At 45.0% G+C, this 20,961-nt stretch overlaps 1 protein-coding gene across 9 annotated transcripts in view; it reads left to right on the top strand.

Annotated features, from left to right (window-relative positions):
* Positions 1-8,144, top strand: part of LOC144738869 (RNA-binding protein, mRNA-processing factor 2a-like) — a 78,367-nt gene extending 70,223 nt beyond the window's left edge. For 6 of the 9 annotated variants that reach the window (XM_078621913.1, XM_078621890.1, XM_078621882.1 and 3 more), the window contains 3 exons: positions 2,758-2,830; positions 5,922-6,049; positions 7,369-8,144. In XM_078621913.1, the coding sequence (XP_078478039.1) occupies positions 2,758-2,823 (66 nt within the window). In that variant the 3' untranslated portion in view covers positions 2,824-2,830; positions 5,922-6,049; positions 7,369-8,144. The remainder of the gene's footprint in view (positions 1-2,757; positions 2,831-5,921; positions 6,050-7,368) is intronic. The other 3 variants (XM_078621920.1, XM_078621898.1, XM_078621875.1) reach the window with 1 other exon arrangement.
* The last annotated feature ends 12,817 nt before the right edge of the window (positions 8,145-20,961 follow it).

Genomic DNA, 20,961 nt, shown 5'->3' with positions numbered 1-20,961 from the left:
ACACAGATATCTCAATCCTAGAGGGCCATCTGCTATCGGTACACACACAGGTATCTCAATCCTAGAGGGCCGTCTGCTATCGGTACACACACAGATATCTCAATACTAGAGGGCCATCTGCTATCGGTACACACACAGATATCTCAATCCTAGAGGGCCATCTGCTATCGGTACACACACAGGTATCTCAATCCTAGAGGGCCATCTGCTATCGGTACACACACAGATATCTCAATCCTAGAGGGCCATCTACTATCGGTACACACACAGATATCTCAATACTAGAGGACCATCTGCTATCGGTACACACACATATATCTCAATACTAGAGGGCCATCTGCTATCGGTACACACACAGATATCTCAATCCTAGAGGGCCATCTGCTATCGGTACGCACACAGGTATCTCAATCCTAGAGGGCCATCTGCTATCGGTACACAGGTAGTCAAATGCAAAATGGTATCTTGTATCGTTACATAAATTTGTTTTTCATGCTGGTGAAAAAGCTTACGTAATTTTCTTCTAGATCTAAAACAAATACATTTGTCAGCTTATTTTAAGAGGTATAGTTTGTTTTTTCTTAACTAAATAAATGGTGATGTTATTCCAGTCTACAACAAACTTTAATTTATAGTCTGGTCACTAATTAGGTCAAAGTCTATTCATGGACACCTGAGCTAGAGTTATTATTGGCAACAGCATTGGTAGATTAACTACACATATCGTCGGTTTATTTTCTGATGCAATTACCTATTAAACCCTGTAGAGGTAATCCTTTTCGTGCCTTGACAAGTCGGCTGTAGGGCACTATGACAAAGTCCAATGCAATGTGGCACACTCATTCGCCCACCATTTCACCACATGGCCACTCGGTGGAGGCTCTGTGCATCTTCACAACGACAATTGTTCATATAATTTTTGATGCCAACATTATAACTCAGCCCAACCACTGGACATGCTCCCTATTGGTGTCAGCACTCTGGACTTGCATCCGTAGGTCACCGGTTGGATGTCCAGAATCGGTAGGTTTGTTAAAATCCTCCCGCCTCTATTCACCCATCGGTATAAACGGGTAAATCACATGCCGATGGGCAGGTTGTGTGCGGTGGGGCAAAGTATGGCCCTTCACCACATCTACCAAGGTGTTTGGTGAGCATGGAAGAGTAGGCCAAAAACACCCTCTAAAGCTCCAAGGCATTGTAGGGATGCACCTTCACCTCTTCCCAACGCAATCAAAAATGAGGTGGATCATTCCAATGAGTGAGGTCATTTTATCATCGTAAAGCCAGGCACAGAATCGTGGGGTATTTTTCCTGGAAAGTTAAAAGGCAACTATGTCAGTGTGTTGAACTTCTTTTGCACCGTACGTAGCCAACCACACTTACCGGAGGTGCGTGCGTGGGAAGGACAACAAACTCAACACAAAATGCAATTCAAACAACAAACTAATTGTGACTGCCCACTTCGAATTCCATGCTCTCCACATAATTCATTGGCACAATCACCCCTATGACACCACTAATATGGAGGGATACAGTGAATATCTCGTTCTTAAGGAATATAAATTGATCACTTAGTGTGGACCGCTATCAACTGAAGGTTGAAGTATATATGCAGTGCGTCGAGTATTCGTGTGTCCTTCTGTGTCTGTGCCATGGCCTAAATCTCAAATTCCAAATTACAACCAAACTTTGAAAATATGGATTCCTTTTGTAATAAAGTTAGAAGGGCCCACCTTGAGAAAGGAATATTGTATCTCAATTCAGTCTCACCTCATTTAAAAAAGCGATCGATGCACATAGGGTGTATGCATGTCTATGCCTTTATTGTGGACAAATGTGCTTGTGATACTGCATTGGGAGTGGTGCACGAAAACAAATCACAAAACAACGCAACACATTGGTCAATAACACTGTTCGAAGAAGAAATCGTATATCATAGGCGACGTTCCGGTCAATGGCCCTTCTTCAGCTCTGCAGTGAAGAAGTGCCATTGTCCAGAAATGTCATCTACGACATCATTTTTTTCTTCTTTCTCCTAGGGCAGTGTCATTGATGAATGTGCAGAGTATTGTAGAGAAACATTCAAGACAAAAAAAAAATACAATGGCACATCATCCATAGGCGTACGTGAATTATTTGTCAGTACAGGTAAAAAAACTATTTTTAATGAGGCCGTTCTTTTACACGAGAGCCACTCGCGTTGTGTTGCCGTGCAATCGAAGCGACACTTACAAGTCACAGGGCTGAGCACTTAGCAGAGCCACGGGGGTGTATGATGGTTGAGATCCAGCCTGGCAGGCTCGTGCATGTTTCATCATGCCTTGCCTCCACTCGGCCTCCTGGACACATTAAAAATCTGTTAATTTTTAACCACATGAATGTTTAACTGTTCCCGCTTAATAATTGTTGACTTTCATTTCCTTTAAACAGCCGTTCAATGCTTAGACTGGCACTGCATTAAAACGACTTGAAGGGGGAGAAAAAAACGAGACTGATGTATAACTCAGATGTAGCACTATGGAATTAAAATTACGATTCAGCCGTAGAGATATTGAACTTTACTTTACTATGATGCCATTCCAATGAACTTAACATCTGATGTGTGTGGCGGTCGGCTTGCTTATTTAGCGCACTGTAATAGCAGCCCTCGCCTGCAACAGTTCTGGGTGAGTGGGCAGAGCTTTCAGGAACAGTTCACCGCAAGTTTGTCCAGAAGACTGATGGTGAGGTGGATTTCTGAAATTTTATTTGCAGGTTCGCTGGTTGCCACCCCCAGCAGAGACGGCCCCACAGGGCTGGAAGGGAAGGCAGTTCTGTTAGGATGAGGGTGAGTGCCTCCTTTGCCATGTCATTCTGTGCTTTCTCCTCCTCATCCCTTTGACCTTTGAAACTACACTACTCTTGCTGTCCGCAAGCAGATGTCACAAGTGGGCAAAATATAACGGAGTGGATCGAGACGTCATGTTATGCTCGCTCGCTGTGTGCACCTCTTCCACAAGTGGGAAATTAAAGATGGCCCACAGTGCGTTGACCGTGGTCACCCTAACCAAACAATGGCCCTTACAGCGAACAACGCCCACTCTCTGGCAGATCGGACAGTATTGGTCACGCTACTCACGAAGCTGTCACATGGCTCACAAACTTAAACCTGTATGTATAATTGACACATGCTCGCCATGCAGTAGAAGAAGATTACCGCTGTGCGGCTTCTGCCAACACCGTGGCGAATCCAAGTTTGTTGCTGTCATCATTTCTCGACTTGTAATCCCCTTGTTGGGGTGGAGCAGTGGCACGGCGTTTAGTGCACCGCACTATGATCCAATTGTCTCAGCCGCTGCCAGCGTTGCCGATGAGCAATATATCTGAACCGGTTCTGGGGGTGGGGGGGGGCCTCCTTCACCAACCGGCACTGACCAGCGTGGTGAAGCATGGGTCAATCGACTCCGATGACCAACGCAGCCTGGAGAGACCTTTAATGCGGCAGTCACTTTACAAAGAGGCTGAAGTTATTAATGATAATAAAATATTAAGATAATCACGATTATTTAGTTTTCACATCCCGTCGTGTATTCGTTGCCGACACTTTCTCTTCCTCTCTCACAACCTCCCGTCACCGTTTTCACTGTTTCCACAAGATCTACTGTGGCCCGTCCCTTAACCAATTTTGGTAATTTTGTTAGATGAGTGGTCGGGGCGGTTTACATAGCTTTTGAACTTTTTCAATCTAAATAAAGCTCCAGCCATTTGGAAAATTGCATGATGTCATGCAAGAAATCAAAACTTTCTCGCTAATTCTGTGAAGTTTTGGCATGCTTTGCCATTGCCCACGTGTAAGCAATTTACTCACCCAACGGCTGGCTCCGATGACGCCAATATTCGCACTGCTTTACTCGAGGTGCTTGCAAAAACGCAATCGATCTCGCTCATTGTCAGAGCGCCTCTGTGAAAATAGTTACTTGTGAATGGTTTTTTTTCTCTCCCAATTTTTGGGCTGCGATTGGCACCAATGGAAATCCATGCAACGTTCGACCTGCATCAAACCAGATGTGCATCACTTGTCGAGGAGCTGATAATGTACAGGTCTTTGGATGGAGAGGCCTCCCCCTCGCCGCTTGGCCTATGGGGGGGGGGGGGGGGGTTGTGTGACTATACTTCATCACACTCTGGACAATACTGGTTGATACAAGGGGTGCCCAGGAACCGGTTCAGATAACAGCTGGCTGGGCATCAAACTCAGGCTGCTGGGTTCAGAGTCCAATGTGCCAACAGCCACTGCTTTCAGCAGCAATAATACCCGGGAACAAAAAAAACAACAACAACCAGCCTTCACTCCAAGTTGCAATTTTTAATTGTTTAAAAAATATCCAGCTGAACTATGTGCAACAAATGTGCATTTTATTGCAACAGCAGCCAACAGTGCAAGCTAGACGCGGCTGTAACTGCGCAGCTCCCCATTGTCCTCTGCCATGACCCACAGTGAGCACATTTGTCCTTCATGCTGCCTGCGCAGGATCTGCCCGGTACTGTTTGGCATTCACACGGTGAAAAAAAAATTAACCCGTAAAAACAAAGTTTTTCACTATAAATCCTTTATATGCGTGGCGGCTAGAGTCCTCTCGTCCTCTGACTTGAGATGGCTGCCACCTATGGGTCAGATTATTGTCTGCCACCATTAAGCAATTGGTAATTAAATATAAAAAAAAAAATTCCTATAAAGTGTAAAATTTTGGAAAACATTTTTCACGAAAATACATTATCACGCACAACGAGTCTGTGTGCAAAATGTCAGCTCGATTGGATCACGGGAAGTGGGTTCAAAAACGACCGAAAGATTTGCACGGTCGTAAGCGCGCAAGCAAGCAAGTGAACTTAATATAAAGGATTTTTAAAAAACGCCACGCCTGTGAACACAGAATACGTGAAGTGCTCCAGATTGACTCCACTGTACCCCACTCTGCCGAATGACAAAAGTAGACTTGGTGTGATTTTTCTCCCGTCACTTTTATATTTAGAACCTCTTAACATATTCTTGCATGTGTGCAGCTGCTTATCGTGGGGGCAGTAATGTCTTTTGTTCATCACCTGTGTGTGTGTGTGGCTTTGTATGCCCCTGTGTGTGTGGCTTTGTTTTTTGCGGGGGAGCGGTGGCTCAACGATTCGTGCACCGCACTACGAACTCTGAAATCTTAAGTTCGATTCCCGCTCACGGCCAAAATCGGTGGCGAATATCTGATCCGCTGGCGGGTTTTCCCAAGGTCGACTCAGCATTAAACGAGTACCCCATGCAGTGTGTAAACATCTGCAGTGGGGAGAAAAATGTGGTCAAGCGTGGATGCTTCCCCCCCCCCCAACCCTCTTGTAGCTTAACTGGCCCTTACAGGTGCTCGCTAACAGCACTTGTCCCAGCAGCTTTGACAATTCATTGTCTTTTGCTGATTTATCGCCTTCAGGGGCACATTAGTGGCGAGATGTTACGTTTCTCGTCCGGTGTGCAGGAGGTCGTGGGTTCAATCCCGACCCTGACGCCTGCTGCTGTATATTTCGAGTTTGTGATGTCTCTCTCTCTCCGTGGTCGTGTGGATTTTTCTCCGGGTCTTCATCTAGAGTATTTGGCTGCTGTAAATTTCCACGTGATAAGCTACTCTGTTGAGATGTTATTTGTGGCCAGGTCACTTCTGAAAAAATAGCTATATAGCTCAGTGGACCTTACCTGCTAATAAAGTAAATAAATCGATGTTCCATAGTTTAAAAATGCGGTGGGTGCCGGTGGGTAGGCTGTAATTATTACGACAACGTAGTCAATCAAAACTGTTATGCGATGCAGTAGATTGGTCGACCACTCGTACCCAGCTTTTGCCTGGTTTTGCACGCCCTTGTTCCTGACAACTGACGTGTGCCTCGCTGCTGTCCCTGTGCAGTTTGTTGGATGTGCGATGTGGCGTGTGACCCTGCTTGGGCGGCTCCCGGGCAAGATGAATTGTGGGCGACGCGTTGTGATGGGGCAGTCAGGAGCCGCATGGCCGTGGAAGGGAAAGGCTCCCAACACGTGAGTAATAGAGTCTGTCAGGGCTTTTTGCCGAGACCTGGTTACCGAGTGTTCACCAGCGCCGTTTAATATTAGGGGGTGGGGGGGGGCGGGCGGTTCTTTTGAGTGTGGGAATGGTCGTGTGCTTGCCTCTGGTCGGGTTTTCTCGGGAGTCAACAGTGGGGTTATCGTACCCGACGTGTCCGATAACGCAGGGTATTCTTCAGCGAAGCACAAATGTTGGTAAAACGCCAGTGTCATCTTCACCTTTGTGTGCGCTGTGCCACCAAAACTTTGGTTATCACTTTCATCACCCTTATAATATATGTGTGCACTGAGCTCTGGATCACGCATGCGCACACTCTGAAACGAACTTCCACGTTCCGCGCTAATTGTTACCGATTGCATTTTCGCCGCGCGTTTATAACTGCAAAAAATTCATCGCCGGAGCGATGCGCGTATCACGATGATAATGACGGAGGATGCGACGTTGTGGTTAAGACGACCGTTGAATCGCCGCTGTGGGCTCGGGTTCTGCGCTTGTGCCGTTATGAGATGGTGAGGGGAATGACGCGGCCCTAACTGTCGGGAACCCCTTGGCCACAATGGTTCCTTCCCATACTCATCCCCAGGGCACGCAGTGCCCTCTATTTGTCCTTAAAGGGCCAAGTTATTCTTTATTAAATCTTTACCTGCCGTTGATCATCAACCACAGTAACAAATCAACATGCTCCTATTTTGTTCGGTGTAAGATTGTTCGGATCTGCGTACTGCATCATATTTTTGTAGAAAAACATCTTTTTGGAAGCCCATATGATGGTTAACTTTACACGCGAAGGCACGTCAGTGTATTTTTATGAGCCTCTCGCATAAACGTGTAAATTTCTGCCTTTTGAATAGCAATGGCTTGGCAGACAAAGGAGTAGAATGCGTCCGAGAGGACGTCTGCTGACGAGACGGAGCTATTTTTTTACATCAGTTTTGAGTGAAGGTGATTGGTAGAAAATTCGATCGTGTGATCTTCACAGTTGGCGGTGGCTCGTGGGTATTCATCCAGCAGTGGATTGAAAATGGCTTACTGATGATGATGCTTACGTGAAATAACCGTCTCAAAAGATGATTATTCTCAAGATTGTTTTAACCTTTTGAGAGGAAGGGTTACCGTTTCATACCCGAACCATTACCACACGAAACATCTAATCGTGCAATCTGGTCGATGTTGCTGTCTGCGCCATTGTAGCTTTACAATTAAGATTGTCTCCTAAAAATACTCCGAACAGCATGCATCGAGTCAACAACAACAACCTGCCCTGCATTGTTTGTTTCCTTCTGTTTATCAGACTAAACGCGACCTCACATCTGATGCCCTGCATCGTTCCCCGGGGGCTACCAACAGCATCACACATCCAACAAACGTAGCAATCATCGCTCATGTTTTGCCTTTTGATACCTTATTCAATTTATTTAAGAACAACGACGAAAAAAAAAGATGATCTTTCCAATTGTATAAAGTAAATCGTCATGCTAAGCAACAAATTGTCTATGATATTTTTATATCCAAAAAAAAAATGTACGCTTCTAATCCGTTATTACGTTTTGGATTTTGTGTGTTTCTGTTGCATGCTCTTTATTGTAAAAATAATAATGAATAATAATAAAAAGGTAATACCGTATGAATTATTATAGATACATAATTGCTGTAACAATTTTATTAGAGGAGGAATTGTACTCGGATGTTTAAAAAAAATATTTCAAAAGTGCAATGTCTTTTGGTAACATTCTAAAATAATAATAATGGTTTTTTGTTAGTTTTGTTTTTGCTATGGAACACTTTTTCATGTAATATGTTCATACAGGTATACAATATACTGTCTGGTGCCATTGGTAAGAGTAACACAGTTGTATCGCTGCAGGAGATGTTATTTGAAAATTGTGTTTTAAGAAATGCGGTTATTTGTGCTCCATACAATTGGGGGGCGGGGGGGGGGAAGGATAAAGTATTTGCTTTTCATTTTGTAAAATATTTCTGGGTTGTGTCTGGCTACCCATGCTAATATTGTAAATGCTTTATGAGCATTGTACTTTTTTCTTCATTAAAAAAAACTGTTAAAATCAACAACTTTTCTTGTTGCTCTGTGACTCTTTCAATTCGCTGTTGGTATTACTCTGAGTCGGTACATTTGTCTGGCCAAGTGACCTCAACACTAGGGCCAGCGACTTAAAAATCAAAAGGTTGTGAGTTCATACCCTTGTTGTGGGGGGGGGGGGCATGGGCGTAGATTCAGCTCATCACCTCTCTGGGGTCGATAAAATGTGTAACCTTTTTTTGGAAAGTCAACAATGGTTGTCCTATGGATAGACTCACCCCTGCCATAAAAAATGAAGAAATTTCACCACTGTGTCCCAGGTCTGAATACAGGGAATGAGCACCAATGCCTCTGCTTCATTGAGCGATAATGATTGCTGGCGTTATCGTCTATAGAAGGTTAAACTTAACAAAACCACAAGTCTTGATAAAAATGCTCTTAAAACTATTCTTTTTTTATACCAGGTTCGGCCCACTTAGCTATATAGATATTTTTCAGAAGCGACCTGGCCACAAATGGTAGCTTAACGAAGTGACTTATCACGTGGAAATGTACAGCAGTCAAATACTATCAACGCACGTTTCTAAATGTGGAGGGAAAAACTGGAGGACCCAGAGAAAAATCCACACGACCACTGGGAAAAAATGCAAATTCCAAATATACAGCAGGTGTAAGGGTCTGGATTGAACCCACCACCTCCTGTTTACCAGTCGAGGTAGTTAAAATACCCACACCATGGCACCCAAATACCTACATGGTGCTAAATGCCAAGAGTCATCCAAGTAATGTGAACTTTAGTGGAACTTTTCTGGTAAAACCACGTTTAAATGTAAAACAGCCACCTTAGTTCTGGTATATATCTGATATTCGTTTATAACGAAATATTTGGACGGAACCTTTGAGCTCTTCCAGTCATAGCCGATGATTAAAGCGAGGAGGAGGAAGAGGAGGAACACGGCGCAACGCCTTTCTCTGAGCCTCCTTGCGCTCCCTGGCAGGGTTTCCCCTGTTGTCAGCTTTCCGCACTGGCCAAACGGTGGCGCATTCGCCACTTGTTGCAGAGGTTTCACGGTGGCATTCCAACGGCCGTCCTGATTAATGGGCGCCACATGATGGCCGAGATGTTAACTACCTCGACTGGTGTACAGGAGGTCGTGGGTTTGATCCCAACCCTGATGCCCGTATATTTGGAGCTTGCGTGTTTCTCTCCGTGGTGGCGTGGATTTTAATCCGAGTCCTCTAGATTTCCCTCCACATTTAGAAAACATGCGTTTCGAGTATTTGGCTGCTATAAATTGTCGACGCAATAAGCCACTTAGCTGAGCTATCATTTGTGGCCAGGTCGCTTCTAAAAATTAATCTGTATAGCTCAGTGGGCCTTACCTGGTAAAATAAAAAAAAATAGTTTAGTTTTAACAGCGGTTGTAATAACGGCGACGACACGCGCGGCCATCTGCTTCACAGTGGAGGTAAAAGTCCCCCTGATGCCATTCACAAGACTCGGCCATTGTGTGCCGATGTCACGCTCCAAATTTTCCGGATTCAAAATTCCCCACAAATTACTCAATTGGGACGAACGATCGTCGCCCACGCTTACAAATGAGACTCATCCTGATATCTTGATTTATCACCTGGTTAATATACTGTTTTAATGAAGAAAATGTACAATAGATGCTGGATCTAAGCACACCCTGTGTAAGCATATTTCTCATCATTGGACCTCCTTTGCCAGTTCCAAAATATAATAATAGGGTGTTTCCCCTTTTTTCTGGCAACAAAACTGAAACCTTTTTATGAGGATTCATGTCTGCATTAACCACAATGCCTGCAGTCAAATGCAAACAAAAAACACAAGAAAGCCGTCCCTTGGTGTGGACCAATCAGTTTCAAGGACAATGCATATATTATCATCGTGTTTTTTGTTTGCATTTGACTGCAGGTATTGTGGTTAATGCAGACATGAATCCTCATAAAAAGGTTTCAGTTTTGTTGCCAGAAAAAAGGGGGAAACCCTATTATCATATTTCTCATATTTAAAAACACATCCTATATTACGCTGGCTTGGAGGAAGGTGATGGGTAACTTCTGATACAAGCACACGGCGGAAATAAGCACAGCTCCACTTTCCCAATGTATTAACAGCAATGATAATCAGGAAGAATGTTAGGGATGAAGTTGGCACTGCACAGAGTGACAGGAAGTGCAGTGAAGTTGCAACAATCGCACACACCCTCATACTGTTGTTCTCACTTCTAAATGCAAACACCTATTTCCACATCCATTTGAGGGCGGCGGGGGGGGAATACCAGTTTATTCACTGAATGTTCACTACAATAGGCGTAACATTCAACATCACGTTTAAACAATTCATGGAATGGAACACTGCCTTGGAGTGGTGAAGAATGACCCATGCGGTTTGCATGTTCTCATTTTGGTCACGTGGATTTTTCCCCGGTCCCTCCAGTTCCCCCCCCCCCCCCGTTTAGAAACACACGTTTAGAGTATTTGACTGCTATACATTTACACATGATAAGCCACTTCGTTGAGCTATTATTTATAACCAGGCCACTTCTGAAAAACAGTTACAGCGTAAAATAGACTAAACACGTTGCTAGTCAAGGACTCCCACAGATCTGCGTTTCGGTCGTGCTGTGTGTTGCTCGGCATGATGTTTGACGTTTGGCCACACGTTCAATAGAGCTTCTACAGTAACATCGTGGCAAACAACACGCTGCACGACCCGAAAACAACAAATAATAACAATAGGTATTGTGATTATCGCAATAGGTATTGCGATTTTTTTGGGGGGCAGAATTTAATACACCATCTAATTTCGTGCTTTTACAGGTCACCACCATACGTCGATGGTGATTTACTGTGAGCAGCCAATAATGGGTGTTGCGATTTTTGAGGCCCACAAACGGCAGAATGTACATACATATAACTTGAATAAGCCAACCAAGAGGAGATATCCATTGTAATTTGTATGAATACACGAGCTTTACTACCCGGCTTCGCCCGAGACTTGGATTAATACACGGCCTACGCGGAGGGTGGGGGGGGTGACGTCAGCAGGCACACTGTGTGACGCTGCCGCATGCGGGTGACTTCACAGATGTGACGTCACTGCTCACTTGCCGTGCAAATATATCCATTATTGTGCCCCCCCCCCCCCCCAAATACAAAAGTCTATTTTTAAACTTTTTGTACAGTCTGGAAAGTACCCACATGGCAAATTTGAAGTTTGTTGCATGTCGGGAAGTATGCTAAACATTTTGAAGACACATATTCACAAATTTCCCTTTTACATATATATATAGACTAGCTTTACTACCCAGCTTTGCCCGGGACTTGGATTCACCACGCCCGGCCGCCTTTGTCTCCCCAGTGGCGATGTTCACACACCACACCAGTTACTCGTTTGCGGCTGAGTCGACCTAGGGGAGGCCCAGGACCGGTTCAAATAATCGTCACCGGTGGTGGCCGTGAGCAGAAATCGAACTCGGGTCGCTGGGTTCATAGCGCAGTGCGCTAACCACTACACCACCGCTCCCCCCCCCCACAAGCACACACACGCGCGTGTCCATAGGTACACATACACGCGCTTGCTGCAGACACACACAACTTTGAGGGTGCGTACGGCAGTAAACGACTGAAATAATAAAGCAGCAATGCTGCGCGAAGAACGTCTTAGACCTGCAAAACATTTGTATGGCACTTTACTCGCGGAGGGTTGGGGGGGGATGCGTGACATGAGCAGGCACACTGCGTTACGCTTCCGCACACGGGTCACATGACAGATGTGACGTCACAGCTCACTTGCCGTGCAAAATATATGCATTATTGCGCCCCCCCCTCCCCCCCCCCAAAAAAGTAGATTTTTATAATGTTTGCATGGTGTACAGTCTGGAAAGTACCCACATGGCAAATTTCAAATTTGTTGCATGTCGGGAAGTACGCTAAACATTTTGAACAGACACACATAATCACAACTTTCCCTTTTTTATATATATAGATTACCCCCCCCCCCCTCCGTCTGGTCTTCCCACGTGATTGGCTCACAAATGAGGACATCACATCCACCCCTCTATTTGAGACCGAAAACAGGAGGAGGATTTCTCCACAACTCTGGCTGTCGCCTGATGAGGCTGGTTGTAATTACCGGTGAAAACGTCGAACTCGGATTGTAAATGCTGTGGGTTTACTCTCCAACACAGCGGTGTGGTGTCAGGTGTAACGACACATTTATATTTACGCGATCTAGCACACAAAAAAAGGCGATTATGACAAAAAAAAAGGAACTACACGGCCACACTCGCGAAAACATATGCTGGAGTTATGTACATCCATGACAGCTTCCGCAGCAGGAGGTAACGGCAATGTCCTGATTTACGTGTCCCCCTTTCACGTCGTTTCGCAAATAAACGTCGTCACGTGATTAACACCGCGACCTGATTTGTGTCGCATCAACCCCCCCCGCCCCCACACTCACGTCGCTGACAGCAGCATCGTCCGTCCTTTCTCGTATCCGTCGCATCCACCTTGCCCTGGAAATCGCCTTGGGTTGACGTCGTTTCGATATTCGTCGTCGCACCTCGCAGGAACGCAACCAGCGTTCCTGAAAATTTCACTCTAAATCGTGCGTGATTATTTTGGTCGTTGCGGTGACATCTCCGTGTTTTGATTGTCACCCGTGCAAATCGCAGCACACGCGTCATCGGCCAAATGTAGTAGTGCAGCCGCGGAGGACTTGAGGGTGATACCATCAAAACATTGGCCAACATTTTACTGCAATCTGTCAGTGGGCGGAAAATAGGTAATGAAGTTGGCGATTATGAAGCCAATTGTGAAGATTGTTAACGAGATTTTTTGGCATGTTCTATAATTGATTTCTTTGGGTGAGATGACGTGAGTAAACGATGAGTCGTGACGACCTCCTCCACCAGCCAATAAAGTTGTCACGAGAACAAATGTGTCGATTTATAACCGCTGCAGCTCACCTGCGTGTTTGGAGAGCAACCCACAACACATTTAACAATAGATTGTGGATTGCTCTCCAACGCATCGGTGTGCTGACGCAGTAATGAATTGGCAAGCGTATCTACTGGACCTTTTTGCCAGAATTAAGATAATAAAAAGGCTCTACCCTTTTTGGCAATAATAAAGGTGTTAAAATGTCAAAACACCAAATAGACACGTAATACAAGGCATCCAGTCTGCATGAACCACACATAGTTGTGATAAAACATGTAAACAAATATGGTTTGAAAATGTACACATTGCCCTTGAGACGGATTGGCCTACGCCAGAGACGGCCTCCTTCGCGGCTTTGTCTAACCGGCGGTCAACCGAACAATGCCAAAAGACAAACAGCACAATGCCAATGCAAACGCCAAAGCATTGATGCAGTAGCTCGGCTTAAGCAGTTTTATCTACGGGATCTTTGTTGTCAGTATTTAAACAAAGGAAGGAAAGGCTTTATTTAACATTTCTGGCAATAATACTGTACAGTTGTTAAGATGTTAAAACACCAAATAGGCACACCTATTACAAGGCACTGAGTCTGCATTAAGGATACATACTTGTGGTAAAACATGCAAACAAAATATGCTTTGATAATGTATGCATTGTCATTGAAACGGATTGGCCTACACCAGAGTCGGCACTTGAAAACTTGATTCGGGTTTACGACACACATTTTACTCACCAAAAAATAAATTACCATACGTAATATTGCCCATAGCTTTTTATTTTAATTATTGGCACGGCGATTCGTCCCGTTTCGGGCCGGATAATGCCAGATCTGTCTTGGAGGATGCAGCTGTGCCGGTGGCACTGACACAATAAGGCAGTTGGAAGTGATTCATCGCTTCGGCAGGTCGCACTGCCATGCGAGCCAGAGCGATGATTTACTGGCTGCTTGCAAATAAGTCTTCGGTTTGTTAATGCTGTGAGCAGCAGCCAGCGTCGGAATGTAAACCCATTTAAGTCTCAAGCCGACGAGCAAAGGGCACCGCGGGAATGCACCCAATCTCGGAAGCTAAGCAGGTTAGAGGCTGGATAGTGCTTGGATTTGGTTGACCAACAGGCGGTAAAGTGGAGTGCAGCGAAACCCATTGTTGTTCTGCACTCCCCCCCCCACCACCTTCACCAACCCGCACTGACCAGCGTGCTGAAGTTTGGTCTAATATCCAAGGCGTGGAGGTGTCCAACATCCAGCAGCAAATTGACGGGCCTGAAAAATAAGTTTCCTGCTCAATTGAGCGCGAGAGAGCGCCAATCGTCTGTCTGCAGCCCCTGCAACCGGTGTTGAAAATTCCACATTCCTATGAGAGAATTCATTTTTTCTATAGGAACACCTTTGCTGACGTCCCACAAAGCCGCAACTCGTCTTTACAAGCCCCAGAGGGATGAAGGGCTAATTCGCCCCCATGGCTGGAATTTGAACTCGCAACCTTCCCGATTTCAAGCCCACTGGCTGCGTTCAACTTCATATTAAGTCACTTTAAGATGTTTCTTGTTCATGTTTTTGTTTGTTGCGGTTGCACCCGATTCAAGAGCCGAATGGCTCACAGGGCTATACCAAATAAATGAAACTGACACTGTTATTCAAAACGTCAACGTTAAATTTTAAACTAAAACTGTTTATCGTTATCAGAAAAAGGTGATTTTATGCCTGACATGGGCATTAGCATGCCAATGCTGCTGACACCTTGCTCCGCAGAGGGCCAGCTGCCACTAGCGGAGTGGAGGTCCCTTTTGCTAAACTGTAGCAGGACATCAGCATGGGTTGAGATGAGATGTGATGTAAGCCACTTTGAGTTGCCAAGGCATTTAAGCACTCTAAATGCAAATGCTTGCGAATATTCTTTCATGTGTGTTCAATTTATTATTGATACAATAATGTAAAAATAAAACGTTGACCCTTTGGACTTATAAAAAAGAAATCCACCAGTGAAAGGAAAGAAAGCATTTCAGTACTTTTACTTTGGGGGCCCTAAGGAGCCTTAAAATAAGTCAAAATGCGTGTTCAAGCCAGGATACAGGCTTTTCACTGAACATTTCTCTCAAAAAGCTTTTAGCGATCTGTGTAACATCTGTTCAATATACGAACGGAAAACGGTTCCATTTGAGGGTTGTTTTAAAGCATCCTGTTGTGAATGTTTTGGCAGCCGGTGCCAAATGTAGCAATATTGCTCACGTAAGGTCTAATTTTGCAGCTCATTCTCACAGTTGGAAGCGTCTTACCATAGTCGCAGCCAAGGTTGACGAATTCGATTTTTTTTTTACGCAATGAATTACAACAACCAATAAATTCTGACATAAAGCAGAAAATAACATGAGATTGTGCCTTTATTATTGTCATTTTTATTCAAATACACAGTACAATTGTAAGAGCATATTTATGAATCATGGTCATAATAACAAAATCCTAGCAAAGGTCAACTCAACCCATCATCTCTCGAGGGTCGATAAAAGAAGTACCTATTTATAGGTGTAGGTTTAACGAGGTTCTGCTGTATAGCGAAGTCTGACGTTTCACCCCAAGTGCCGAACAACACGCGGTAGAATTCAGCGACATGTTGGAAAGAAAATAAGTGCGATCTTTCTTGTCAGTATCAAAATATAGCAATAGGGTTTACCCTTTCTGGCAATAAAACAGTTGTGTTAAGATGTTAAAACACCAAACAGAAACCTTTTTCAAGGAATCCTGTCTGCTTTAACCACACGTACTTGTGGTGAACATGCAAACACCAGGGCATGCTCTGCGAAAGGTATATAATATTTGGTTCACCACAAGTTTTTCCCGTCACTGGCTTAACGATGTTATTTAATAGAAGCCCTGCCGCATGCTTATTTAATGAGCGGATACACTTATCATATGCCTACCATAATTAAACAAATAATTTGCTGATACTGCATTGACAGTGATGCACAGGCACAACTGACAACAAAATAAAACCACCCTGAACCCATTAATCAATAACACTGTAGCCTGAAAAGGGAAAAATATATGAATAGATTATATTTCGGGGAAATGGCCCTTATTCACGGCACATCGCAATTAAGAGCAACGGTATACGGGGCAGTGCAGGGGATGAAAAAAAACATTGGTATTACCAAGAGCTCAGGGGAATCCACTTAATGTCACCCGTTAAGAGATATAAATAGCTGGTGGGTGATAATCAGTGGGTTCAGTCCACTTATTTATATCCTCGGGATATAAATATGGGGCGGTGCACGTGGGTTTAACGTCCCCTCCGAAGGGCGATGGGCACCCACAGCACTGTACCCACGACAGCGCAGCGCGGGCTGAGGCATTGGGGTTGTTGTGTGGCCACCGACAAGAAACGTCAGCTGGGAGGCGCGGAGACAACGGCCAGACATGCAACACGTGGCCTCATTAAATCTCACTGGAATGTATACAGAACGTCAACCCAGCGAAGCGGTGTTTATAAAATTGTATCGCTTTCCAATTGTATGTACGTGTGCACGTTGAACTTTTTTCCCACCGTACGTAGCCAACCGTGCTGATCGGAGGTCTGCGGGAATGACAACAAACTAAACACAAAAAGCAGTTCTAAAGAAATGAGTTTCCGATCTCGATTTAAAAGTGCATAGCTCCCAGTGGCTTCCTAATATCGGAAGGAAGAGCGTTCCAGACGGCCGCAGAAGCGCGTATGAAAAGAGCGCGATGCGGTGACCACAGTCTCTGTTGAATGTTTCGCCAAAAGCCGGAGTTCGCGCGATGATTTATGCTCCTTGACAATTGAAGTGTTAAGTGTGCATTTTTCTTTCCCCGTCACATTGTTTGATGGTGATCGCATTGGCTGACACGGGGTCTCGTGGACGTATTTGCTTTATAAGCAGGTATAGGAGAAGCCCATTGGGAACGGAAGTCGCCTTATCAGGGGAAATGTGACGAATAAACAGCGTTTCGACATGAAGATAAACAAATGGTACACAAACAAAATGTAAACGGATACGGGGTCAATGCAATCATCGCACAAACTGCCTTGGCTACATTCCCAACGTAAACGAAATACACGCAAAATTATCGAAAAACAGGACACAAAATTACGATGAAATGAAAATACACAACGATCAATGAGGAGCAAAATATAACGCAATTCAGCCATGAAATGCAGCAGCAACGACAACAAATATGAAATACAATTACAATGTTGATGAGATTAGCAGTTTATTATCGAGTTACGTTACCACCAAGTTAAACGCTTCATTAAGAACGCACGTGCATTTCTACCGAATAGGCGACTTCAACAGCCTGTCCAAAACTAGACCATGAAGTTTCGATTTAAAGCTTTTCATGACTGCAGGGATTCGTCTTCTTGGTTCTTTCGGTAAAGCCGCGTAGAAGGGAAATAATGTAATAATAAAAAGAAAACAATAAAATAAAATAATTATTTTATTATGTTTTAAAATAATGAAAAGAAAACATAATGAAATTAAATAATTGTTTTATGTTTAATTTTTATTATTTTATTATTTCCCTTCTACGTGACTTTACCGAAAGAACCAAGAAGTTGACCATCAAGATTTGCCCATTGAACTCAATAGTCTGGATGTGAAGTTGAATACGCTTCACGTTATTCAAAGCGCCCCCACGAAATGAAACAATGTTTTATATGTGTATATGTGTATGGCTTTAGGGCAAACATTTGTAGAGTAGTAGTGTGGAGACGTGACGTCATATGCGCTCTGCGGTACGATTACGTCATGTCACCTCGAGATACTTAAGGGGGGCCCCGTGACGAACGCGGGGTCGTTGTGGGAGCCCGGGATGGAGAGCGGTTGAAGAGACAGCCAGGGGTAGAGCTGAAGTCTGTAGCAGCCGGAGTCTGTAGCAGCCGGTGGTAGTTACGGAAGGTGCTGCTCTCCTCGGTCGGTCGGTGTTGGCTGAACCCCCGACCCGACTTGAGGGAGAGAGCCCAAGAGATAGCCGAGGCCAGGGACAGACAGAGCCAAGGGTCCACGTGAAGGACACAGTGCAGGACACCGACCTCTGGTGGAAGCTGTTACCCAACCCTTGTTAATAAACCGGCACAATCCCTTACCTGAAGACCTGCCTCAGCATCGTCATTCACAACACAACACATTTGCACCCCGTAGCTTGTGATGTGGATCTCAGTAAAGCAATAGGTATGTTCTGTGCATCATACACAGGTATCACAAGAACCACAGCAAACAAGGCCCTCCCAGTGCCATCATTATTGTTGCTGTCAACATCATTGACATACCGATGGCATTGGTGCCACTCATTGGCAGATTCAGTTATTCCGCACTTAGGGCAGCCAGCAGATCCAGTCATCCATAAGAGGTTTGTTTTGGATTAGATCGCGTAAATATATAAATGTATCGTTAAATCCGCCACCACCCGACACAGCCAACTAGTGAGGGTTGTCACATAAACAACATATCAATTCGTTAATAGTGTAATGAGCGACTTCCGTGACACGTCGTGTAGAGGGTACTTCTTCTTTGATTACTCGCACTGGGCACAACACAGGCCAACACTTGTTCTTCCTCACACTGAGTACAACAATTCATATTAACGTCTCTACTGGCTACACACAGCTGATCACTCGGCGTGGTCCCATCGCCCTGACTCGGCCACACCGCTGGCTGGCGGCATGACGATGACGCGATGGAAACCACGCAGGAGATCTTCCACGTGGCCGGACGATGGAGAGAGATGTCGGTGAACAGCGACACAGCCAGGACCCAGGACCCCACACACGAGACCCGGGCTCCGGGTCCGCTCCCCCTTATATCCCCCCCAGGCATGGCTAGGCCCCGCCTCCGGCCACGCCCTCTCGTGGAACCTTCAAGCAGGTTCCTGGAGCATCTCGGCTAGCCCCACCTGTTACCTTTGCCCCAGATACGCCTCCTTCCCTGATTGGTTGTTACCTCTGTGCCTGTACCCGTGAATCCCTTACCAGGCCAGCAGGTGTCACCCTGTCATTACAATAGTACAGCACACCGGTGTATTGAGTACGACGTTTCGACAGTAATTACAACTAGCTTTATCCGGCGACAGCCAGATTTGTGGAGAAATCCCTCTGTGTTAAACCCACTTGTGAGAATATGGGTGTGTGGGGAGCGGTGGTGCAATGGTTAGCACACTGCGTACAAGGCCAACACCAATGACGATTATCTGAACCGGTCCTGGGTATCCCCTAGCTCGACTCAGCCTCAAATGAGTACCTGGTGCGGTGGGTAAACATCGCCACAGGACAGCCAAAGGTGGTCGGGCGTGGTGTTGGCCACCCGCCCCCTCGTATGCCGTGCCGGCTTTCATAGGTGCTGCTCACTAACAGCGCTTTCCCCTAAAGTCCGTTAAGGGGATCTTTGCATTATGAGCCCGAATAACATCCGTAGCGTGGTAGTTATTGAACAGATCCTGGGCTCTGCCTGGAAGCTGCGCTTACCAGTCTGGTTAAGTATGACCAAACGACCCCCATGACTTACACGGCATGGGGAGGCCTTCATCTAACAGTGGATTAATATAAAAGCTAAAAAAATATTTTACTATTTGGTGATGCTGCTGCGTTGGCAGTGGTGCACATACAATAAACCAAAACACAAACTCAACACACTCGTCAATAACATAGCCTGAAAAAAAAAATATTGCAAAAATATAATCAGTAACGTTTTAGATAATGGCCCTTATTCATAGCACATCGTGTGCTTTAAGGCTGTGTTGTTGACGAGGATGTTGAGTTACTTCATTATGAATTTCCATTCTCCTCCCAGTCACGGCATTCTTCATCTTTAAAAGTCATTCAAGCCTAATTACTCAATTGGGATGACAAGTAGCAAGCATCGCTCGTTCCGATATTAGGAAGCCACTGGAGCTATGCGCGTGTAAATCTCGATTGAAGACTCATTTCTTAAGTACCGTGTTTTGTGTCCAGTTTGTTGTTCCCCCGCACCTCCGATTAGCACGGTTGGCTACGTACGGTGCTAAACAAGTTCAACATACCTACATACATTTTAACACGCAGGCTTTCGCGACCAATATTATTCATAATCAACGTTTTTGGGTTGGATCGCGTTATTTATAAATGTGTCGTAACCCTCCACCACCCGACACGGCCAATCAGCAAAAAAAAGTGTCACGTTGACGAAAGACAAATAGTTCACTACTTTAGCCCACCGGTGTGTTGAAGAGTGAAATCACAACATTTACAATTTTTGAGTACGACGTTTCGCTGGTAATTGCATCCAGCATCATCGGGCAATTCGCCAGAATGGTACTTCTGCAGGGTGCTGCACAGGGAGAGTTGCCACTTGGGGGGGGGGGGTCCCTTCAAATTGTTAATTTTAACTGTAATGTAAAGCGCTTTGAGTTACCGCGGAGTTCAAGTGCCATATGAGTGTAAAGATCGTTATCACATATGGCACAGCAATGCAGAACAACTTTCAGGTATTTTTCCCCCCTTTTATGGCTGGAAAACCACTGAATGTCCCAGAGTCCTCTTCTCAAAACTTGGCCATTGCGTCTTGCTTTCAACATGCAACAAATTCCGTTCATCGCAGCAAAAACAAGTTCAATTGACAGTTGATGAGAAGCCATGCCACTTGGAGGAATTTACAAATATAAATGATAATAATTTGCAGCTACATTTGTCAATCCACCGCTGGATGAAGGCCTCAACCTTGCCGTGCAATTCACGGGGGTCGTAAGACCACACTTCAGCAGCATAAGCCGTACTTCACAATGCTCCCTCGTTCACCACTGGTGAAGTATGCAGCCCAGAACTCGTTCAGATTGCATTCGCCACTGATGTTAGCCGTGGCGGGGAATCAAACTCAGATAACAGG

Source organism: Lampetra planeri, chromosome 3, assembly GCF_965212315.1.
Source record: "Lampetra planeri chromosome 3, kcLamPlan1.2.h2, whole genome shotgun sequence".
Taxonomy (NCBI): domain Eukaryota; kingdom Metazoa; phylum Chordata; class Hyperoartia; order Petromyzontiformes; family Petromyzontidae; genus Lampetra; species Lampetra planeri.
Note: the sequence above shows the minus strand (reverse complement) of the source record. Positions and strands in the feature narration are given on the sequence as shown.